This window comes from Apium graveolens, chromosome 2, assembly GCF_009905375.1.
Source record: "Apium graveolens cultivar Ventura chromosome 2, ASM990537v1, whole genome shotgun sequence".
Lineage (NCBI taxonomy): Eukaryota > Viridiplantae > Streptophyta > Magnoliopsida > Apiales > Apiaceae > Apium > Apium graveolens.
The window spans coordinates 34,919,996-34,930,016 of NC_133648.1; the positions used below are offsets into that span (position 1 = coordinate 34,919,996).

A 10,021-nucleotide genomic window follows, 5' to 3' on the forward strand; every position below is an offset into this window, starting at 1 on the left:
CCTTACTTTGAAACATAGGTTAAAGACCTTAAAGGACTAATTGGAGTATGAAACATCTATGTAAAGTGTATTAGGCAGTTGGTAAGGCACTCGCGAAAGAATCTCCTTAAAACCCTTAATGGTTAATTTATTAAAAATGGTGGAGCCGAGGGTACTCGAGCGACTTAAGTGAATCGTTAAGCGCAAAAGCGAACGTTAGGGTCTAATTGGTTAAAGTATAGATTCATAGGCGACTTTGGTTTAATTCCAACTTATATGTTGTTTATAGGTTACCAGACTCGTTCCAAGCCATTTGTAACCCCCAGTCGCTTAGGCAAGTTTTCTACCCGTATAACTGTTGTTGTGATGTATATGTGTATATGCATGGTCTTGTGATAAATGCATGTTTGTTATTAGCAAATTCTTGCGATATATTGTAGCATGTGATATGGTATATATGCATGCCTGTTTCGTATTCTTGATTTATATATCTGTTGGTACAAATGCTTATTAGTTGCATAATACCTATGCTAGAGATAAGCAGTAGTTGCGTATACCCTGAGGATAGGGACCCAAAGGTGAACCCTTTTCTAAAACCGGGAGTAGATGTTCCCGAGTATATGATATATATATATACAGTTATATATATATTGATATAGTTTTCAAAACTATTAATCGAATAAGGTTTATTCGATAACTTTATTTTATTTAATGAATATTACTTGAATATTCATTCGAGGACTTATGACTCAGTTTATATTATTTAATGAATATTATTTCGAATATTCATTCGGGGATTATGACTCTGTTTATTTTATTAATGAATATTATTTTGAATATTCATTCGGGGGCTTATGACTCCGTTTATTTTATTAATGAATATTATTTTGAATATTCATTCGAGGACTTATGACTCAATTTATATTATTTAATGAATATTATTTCGAATATTCATTCGGGGATTATGACTCCGTTTATTTTATTAATGAATATTATTTCGAATATTCATTCGGGGATTATGACTCCGTTTATTTTATTAATGAATATTATTTTGAATATTCATTCGGGGGCTTATGACTCCGTTTATTTTATTAATGAATATTATTTTGAATATTCATTCGAGGACTTATGACTCAGTTTATATTATTTAATGAATATTATTTCGAATATTCATTCGGGGATTATGACTCCGTTTATTTTATTAATGAATATTATTTTGAATATTCATTCGGGGGCTTATGACTCCGTTTATTTTATTAATGAATATTATTTTGAATATTCATTCGAGGGCTTATGACTCCGTTTATTTTATTAATGAATATTATTTTGAATATTCATTCGAGGGCTTATGACCCCGTTTATTTTATTAATGAATATTATTTTGAATATTCATTCGAGGACTTATGACTCTGATTATTTACTAAGTAATATTCTTTATTTTATTAAAGAATAATGTTTCGATAATCAAACTTATTTTTGATTATTCAAATAAAGATATTACTTTCGTATAAGTATATCTTTGGTTATTTAGTACCCATTTCAAGTATGAGTTTAACACTTCTACTTCGATTATTTTATAGAGATTATCCTTTTTGGGAATATTATTATTTAAATAATAATATTCAGATATTTTCTAATATATTGGGACTGATTTATTTTAAAAAATCAGCAGTACTCCAAACATTCTTAAAAATGTTTTCGAGTCTTCAAATTGACTTTTAAAGTTTAGAGCGGATCCCAAAACTCTTTTTCAAATTTAAGATCTTCCTTTTCAAGGGGACTTGAATACTCGTTCAAAAATCTAAAGGATCCGGCTCTGTGGTGTATTTTATATTCGCAACGAGGTTGCTGTTTTGATAAATGAATTGATTACTTACCCAACGTTCGGGAAGTAAGTCCATCTATTTGAGTCGGCATAAGCAACATGGGCTCAGTGGGCTTCCATGAAAGTGTAAGTGGCTCAGTGGGAGTCCATCAAATGCATAAGTGGCTGAGTGGCAGTCCAGCATAAGGTCCTATTGCGGCCAGGGTGATGACCAGTGGGGAATTCGTCCATCTACTAGTAGAAAAGGTTACTTATTGGTATCTTTGCCTGATCAGCAAGATATCAGGTTTATGCCAAGGTTTTCTCCTTTCCAAATTCATTGGATATTGCAACTTTGTTTATAATTTTCATAACAGAGGTTTTCAAGGAGTGTATGAAATGTATATATATAGGTGTATATATATATATCGGGACTTAATGAAGTATCTCGTAACTTCATTATTTATAACGATATTCAAAGATTGAATCTATTCAAATCTTGTCTTGTAGTCTCATCTATGTGATGAACTTTTGAAACTAATTATAACTTGAACGGTGGTAGTTCAAGTAGTATTCGAAAAAGATATAAGCATATTGAAGTATCTTGTAACTTCATATTTTCAACTTATATCTGGTTAATGATTATCTTATGCATGACAAAGATTTTCACAAAAATGTTGAGACAAGGTTAGATATATGAGATCACCTTGCAACGATAGTTTTATACAATTATAAACTGGAACTCTGTGCATATTATACATGGAAGAGGATTTCAAAGATTTTGAAAAGTATATATGTAAATATACTGAATATTTTGCGACTTCGTCGCGTTAAGATATCAGCTTGGTTCAATTCTTCTTGACCAAGACTTTCATGAGTACTATGAGAATGCTCATATATAGTTAATCATTATACATATTATTTTGGTGGGCTTGTTGCTCACCCTTGCTTTCTTTTTTCATCACACAACATCAGATAGACAAGATGAACAGGAACAAGCTCCCAATTCGCGAGCGGATAGGAAACGTTCCGCAATTTCCTATAGGCGTTGATATCGCTGTAGCCGAGGTAGGAACTACCAATAGGCTAGGCTTTCAACTTTTGATGTACCAGACTTATGTATCTTTATCAATTGTAATAATGGCAAAGAAATGTAAATTTATTCAGAAACCCTTTTTAGGTGTGTTGGCATATAATTTTGGAATAAAATGACTCGTGTTATTTTTGGATATTCATCTCTGAGACTATAACTTGTGGTGTGTGTGTTTATTGTGGGGTCACAGTACAGAGTAGTTGATTGTTTATTAAGATTGGGTGTTATTAAGGGAAATGGAACTCGTGACAACCCGGATTCCCGACCCCGGATTTGAGGGTGTTACACATACCTTAAGTGTTCATGCAATGGTTTAAGCTCAAGTGTAGGAGCTTCCTCAATAGATGGCTTGAGGAGCTTTGGAGATTTGTTCACCTTCTCCATTTCAAGAGATTCAAAAGGTATATCCATCTTCCGCTTCCATGAAGAAGCATTCAGATATTGCAATTGATCATCACCTTCATCATCTTCACTATCTGCATTCCCCAACAAGGCCTTTTCTAAGGCATCTAACCTTAGCAATTGATCAAGTTCCGAAGTAATTACAGAATCAACCAGATCCACTTTTAAGCACTCCTCATTTTCCATAGGAAATTTTATGACATTGAACACATTAAAAGTTACATCCCAATCCATCACTCGCATGGTGAGCTCACCCTTCTTCACATCTATTAAGGTTTGGCCAGTAGCCAAGAAAGGGCTTCCCAAGATTATGAGAATCTTCTTATCTTTCTCGAAATCAAGAATTACAAAATCAGCAGGAAAGATGAGTTTATCCACCTTAACCAAGATATCCTCCACAATGCCTCGCGGATATGTAATAGAACGGTCGACCAACTGCAAGGTTATATAAGTCGGATTTGGATCAGGTAAGTCCAACTTCTTGAAGATTGACAAAGGCATCAGATTGATGCTAGCTCCCAAGTCACATAAGCATTTATCAAATGACACTTTTCCAATGGTTCAAAGAATAGTAAAGCTTCCAGGATCTTTAAATTTCGGAGGTAACTTCTGTTGCAGCATAGCACTGCATTCCTCCGTGAGAGCAACGGTCTTTAAGTCATCAAGCTTTACTTTCCGAGAGAGTATAACTTTTATAAACTTCGCATAACTAGGCATCTGTTCAAACAACAAGAGGACCTGGACTAGTATTATTTTTTTCAACAATATAATTGAATAATTTTAATTCACGATGATTTAGAGCCCAAAATAATTAATTTGTTCTGTCTTTTTGCTGATGTTATTTAAAGAAGTTATAAATATGTGATTCATGTTAAACCTATATAATATGATATGTGGATTGCTAATGTCTTGTGAAATCATGTATAGGAGGCTCTGAGACTATGATGGAAGACACCGACAAAGATACAGACCTGTTTACCCTCACTTAAGACCCTTCTGCCTGTTATTTATGAATATTTTTTTGGTACCCTCGGCCCTCTTAATTATGAACACGATGATGTTTTTTTTATAAAATTTACTCTGACTATGGTGGGGCTTTTTGTTACGGGGCTTTTTGTTTATGTCATGTCACTGAAAACTGTTCACTAATTACTTTTGGTAAAAATGATGTTGTAGTACTTATGGTGGGATTATTGATTTAGAATGAATGTTTGGTATGATTGTTGATGTTGGTATATTTGGTTTCATGTTGAGCAAGTTTTTTTTTTTTCAGTTATTTCAAAACGACCGGAAATTGATGATATAAAACAACTAAATTAACTAAAAAGGGTGGTATTTAACATTCAGTACAATTAATAAAAACATAATATAGTCATATTTAAGATTCAGTACAAATACTAGCAACAAAAAATGGTCATTCTAAATCAAACAAAATATGATCGTTCATTAGGTTCAAGGAAAAATATTCGTTTTTATGGTTCAAAGGAAAATAGTCATTTTTTAAATTCAAGGGAATACAATCGTATTTATTTTCAATGAAATTCAGGCGCTTTAAACATTCAAGGGAACTCGGTCGTTTTTAATTTACACTAAAATCCAGTTATATTAAACATTCAATTGAAAATAGTCTTTTACGTTTCAACGTTGGATGATCGCTTTTAATATTTAACCCAATTCGGTTGTTTTTAGTTTTTTGGGCGGGTATTTAACTTTTCATAAAATTTTGAATTTTTAAGTCAAAAAAATTGGTTGACTGGAATTCGACTAGAAATGGTTGTAATTAATCGGTCGTATTTAAGTCGTCGTATTTGTTTCGTCATATTTCTCTAAAAACGAATATACGGTTAAAAACGATTAGCTTATATGCGACGATATTTTTTTCCCATCATTTTTAGCAAAAAAAACAACCGCCTTCGATTGTTTAGCTAAACGACTATTTTTCTCTATTGTTGTAGTGATATAAATCTATTTAAGTTAAAAAAATTGTTATAACCTGTATTAAAAATTATGATATGTCTTTATTTAGTCTCATTTTTATTCTCAAATTATTTTAAAATTCATATCCAAATGATCGATTGAAAAATAATATTGAAATTCAACAATTTCATTTGCTTTTATATAAATATTATTTAATTGATATATTTTTATACTAATTACTGTAAGTATTAATTTAAAATAAAATATTTTGAGGTCCATAGAAAAAATAATCCAGCCACATCTGCAAATATAATAAGCCTAACAAAAGACTTGGCTGATTAATCAAGTGTTCTTGGAGTCGATAGCTAAAAGCAACTCGACTTGATTGATTAATCAAGTGTTCTTGGAGTCCTTTGAGTCCAGGAGCAGTTTTACATCATACAAATGACTTTAATGCGAGCTTTCAGTTGACAGTCCAGTAGTAGTACTCCGCCGTTCAGCTAATAAATTTATAGCAGTATGACTTTAGAAGTATGGTACTTCCATTTCTATACAAATGGTTTGGGCACGGAGAACAAAAAAATATAATAAAATAATGTTAATTTTGTTAAGATTGTGGTATAAGAGAGAAAGAAAAAGTATAATTTAGTGAGAAAAAGTATAAAGTTGGTTAAAGTGGTGGGATCATTCAATATTTAATGAATAAAGTGAGTGTAATAGGAAAAAGTAGTAGTTGAATTTTATATTATAATTTTTTTACTATTTTTGGTACGTTTGAAATGTATAGAATTGAACAAGACATTATAGAAATGAATTTGACAGAGGGAATATGCATATTGCTATTTTCTTTACTTTTCCGTAAACAACAACTTTCGGATAAATCACATCAGCTTTTAGGACTTTAGGTCTCATAAAAACTGACGTTTTATAAAATTCTGAAGTCAAATTAATTGAACTTCCACTGTTAATAATTAAAAAATTATTGCAAAAACATCATTAAAAAGTATATCTAATTTATAGGTGCCGGTAATTTAGGCCGAAAATTAATTTCAAGATGCATGTAAGTACGGCATCAGTAATTAGGAAATGTACATAGCATAGGTTCTCTAGATTCAATCCAGTTGCTTTATATAGTTGGTGGCTCGCTGCCAATTGCTCAAGCTCTCAACACAAATTCTAAAATGGCTATCAATACAGTCATTGGGCTTGTGCTTCTCCCTCTGTCCTTGTTAATCTTTCTCTACTATTGTATGCGCAAACACAACACCTCTTTGCTAACCAATTGGCCCCTGGTGGGAATGACGCCTTCCGCCCTTATAAATGCTCATAAAATACACGACTTTGCTACGTGCATTCTCCGAAAAAGCCACCACACTTTCAACTTCATCGGGCCTAGTCTAGCCAACATGAATTTGCTATGTACTTGTGATCCAGCTAATATCAATTACATCTTGAGCAAGAACTTCACAAACTACCCCAAAGGCACTGAGTTTGCCAAGATTTTTGATGTACTCGGAGATGGGATCTTTAGTGTCGATGGTCATCTTTGGGATGTTCATCGCAGTACTACCATGTCACTCTTCAACCATGCACAGTTTTATCAAACCACACAAAAGAATGTGAGGGAAAAAATGGAGAAAGGTCTAGTCCCACTGCTTGATTATGCGTCTGAGCATGGGATTGAGGTGGATCTGAATGACATATTTCAGAGGCTTAATTTTGATAATATGTGTTCCCTGCTTTTAGACCATGACCCTGAAAGCCTTTCTCTTGAATTTCCAGATGTTCCTTTCCATAAGGCCCTCGTGGATTTTCAAGAGGCGGTGTTTTATAGATATGTACTTCCTGAAAGCCTTTGGAAGCTGCAAAGGTGGATTGGATTTGGTAAGGAAAAGAAGCTAAGCAAAGCTCAGGAAGTTATTGATGAATTCATGTATAAATGCATATCTATGAAGCGCCAACAAGGGGTATTGAAAAAATTTGACCATAAGTCTGTAGCAGTTGAGAACGATAAACTAGACCTTTCAACAGCTTTCATGGAATTTGCGGACAAGGAAATGCCAGGGAATCCTGATAAATTTTTGAGGGACACTTTGCTTAGTTTAATAATTGGTGGGAAAGATTCAACTAGTGTAGCCCTTTCTTGGTTGTTTTGGCTTCTTTCACAGAATCCTTCAGTGGAATCCAAGATTTATGAAGAGATCAACACAAATTTGCAATCAAAAGAAGTTAAAAGTTGGATGCTGTTTAGCAAAAAGGAAGAGTTGCAGAAACTGGTTTATCTGCATGCAGCTGTCTGTGAGGCTTTAAGACTCTACCCTTCAGTTCCTCTTAATCACAAGACCCCAGCACAAGCCGACATTCTTCCAAGTGGACATCGGGTGGAAAAAGACTCTAAAATCTTGTTGTTTTATTATGCCATGGGAAGAATGGAGAGCATATGGGGAAAAGATTGCTTGGAGTTCAAGCCTGAGAGATGGATAACTAAACACGGAGGCCTTAATCATGAACCTTCATACAAGTTTATTGCTTTTAATGCCGGGCCAAGACTTTGTATAGGTAAGGATATGACGCTCACACGGATAAAGATTATTGCAACAACCATCATACATGCTTACTCCATTCAGGTGGTCGAAAATCACCCGGTAGTCCCAAGTGCTTCTGTCATTCTCGAAATGAAATATGGTTTGAAGGTCAGAGTAACTAAAAGAAGTGCATAATTCTGCTTCTGTGGAATGAACCATTTGTGTGTTCTAACCCAAGAATTAAAATCTTCTTGTTATATCATTTCAATTAATTGGTACGTAGTCCACGGATATCGTGCCTCGCGTTTGTAATGCAGTTCAGCTGCTTTTTATTCTCATGTATTATTTTTCTTTTCTTGTTTGCCTTGAAGATGTTTATTGTTTGCTACTTGCTTGCACGCATCTCTGATGCTTTTCATTTGGAATCTGTACCGGAATAAACCATCATAATAATTAAATATCTCTTTATTATTTATACTAGCCTAAAACTCGTGCTATGCACGGATTATTTTTAATATTGTATAATTTTTTTTAATTTAATTTAAATTAAAAAATTTAAGTTATGAAACTTAATTTTTTTGAAATTTTAATAATATAATCAGATAATACTTATTAATATACACAGGTGTATAAATTAGTTAAACTACGGTTTTAAAAAATAATGTAATGATTGAAATTTATAGGTGTGTTTACAGAAAATTATTATATTTAACTAAAAGGTAAATTTTAACTGAGATCGATAGTATACGAATTGTCATTAGTTTGTTAACGAACCAAATCCAACTAACTATATTCAGATTTATGTTAGTTTAATATTTTTAAACCCGAATCAATGGTAAAATTTTTATGTGTTAATGACAAAAAATTAATGTTAGCTTGAGACCCCGTTATATCAACCAAATTTAGCTAATTATACTTACTATTTTGTTTAATTTTATTTTAGCCCGGGGTGATTATTATTTTATTTTACACCGAATGGATAATATGTATTATTTTGTTTTAGTTTGATGACATTATATCGACCTCACAAATTTCCATTAAAATTTTCATTTTGTTATAGTCCGGTCCAATAATATAATATTTTAGCGGGATCAATAATATTTATTATTTTATTTTATCCCGATTATTCAAATTTAACTAACTATATGTAAAAAAAAATTATTTATTTATTTAAGATTGGATCAATGTTATAATTTTGTTTAGCCCAGCCGGTAGTTTGATGACATTATATTGAATTTCTTTTCAAATTTTTATTTTGTTTTAGTCCGGTCCAATAATATAATATTTTTAGCGGGATCAATAATATTTATTATTCTATTTTACCCGATTCTTCAAATCCAACTAACTATATGTAGTTTTTTCTATTTTTTCATATAGAACTGGGGTTAATAGTATAATTTTGTTTAGCCCGGCCGGGTGAATTTTATATATTATCTTGTTTTAAAGAAAATTATTAGACATAGTATAATTTTGTTATGAATATTTATTTATTTGTGAGAGTATTTTATTTTAAATATTAATATAATTAGATAACCATATCGACTACTAACCAAATTTTCATTATTGCGTATTCAATATAATATAGTATAGATTTGCATATCTATACTATATTATAATAGACGAAACATTAAAAGTTTGGTAGTCGGTCGGTCGGTACTTGCTGGAATTACTTAATTATCCTTACTTAATTATTCTAATTCTAATTATTGGGACGATCAATTCTAATTCTAATTGATATTAAAGTCAACTCCTTTACCGATTTCAATTCTATTTTATATCGAACTCTATATCATTATAATTTATATTAAATTCAACTTCTTCTATCAATTTATATTTTAATTCATATCGATTTCAATATTATTCTAATTTGTACTACGGGCTAAATTAAATTTAAGCGAACTAAATATAATTATTAATATTTAGTTGATATATCATGTGAATCGATTTAAGATAAAATAATAGTATTATCCATCATCCTAAAAAAATTGTACTAATGAACTTGGATAAATAGAATAATATATTTTATTTATTCAGGATAAAAAAATACATTATATAATTAATTCACACTAACACAAAACTAAAATAAAAATAAAATTCGACCAACAAAAATAAAATCATATATACTAATTATTCAGTCTAAAATAAAATTATCTTATTGATCAAGATTTTTAAAAAAAATTAAAATTAAACTAAAAATAATTAGTTTGATTTAATCGGTGTATTGGGTATCGGGCTAAAATAAAATAATGTAAACCACTGATCCGAGATAAATCAAATTAATATTAGACTAAGTATAATTCG

At 31.3% G+C, this 10,021-nt stretch overlaps 1 protein-coding gene across 1 annotated transcript; it reads left to right on the top strand.

The window, feature by feature from the left end:
- Positions 1–6,305: 6,305 nt before the first annotated feature.
- LOC141707282 (alkane hydroxylase MAH1-like) lies at positions 6,306–8,108 on the top strand. The gene has a single exon (XM_074510350.1). It carries the CDS (start codon positions 6,377–6,379, stop codon positions 7,913–7,915), a length of 1,539 nt encoding a protein of 512 aa, XP_074366451.1. The 5' UTR covers positions 6,306–6,376; the 3' UTR covers positions 7,916–8,108.
- The last annotated feature ends 1,913 nt before the right edge of the window (positions 8,109–10,021 follow it).

Bases quoted from the DNA above. Each gene is read 5' to 3' on its own strand.
- LOC141707282 (XM_074510350.1), top strand. From the start codon at position 6,377: ATGGCTATCAATACAGTCATTGGGCTTGTGCTTCTCCCTCTGTCCTTG.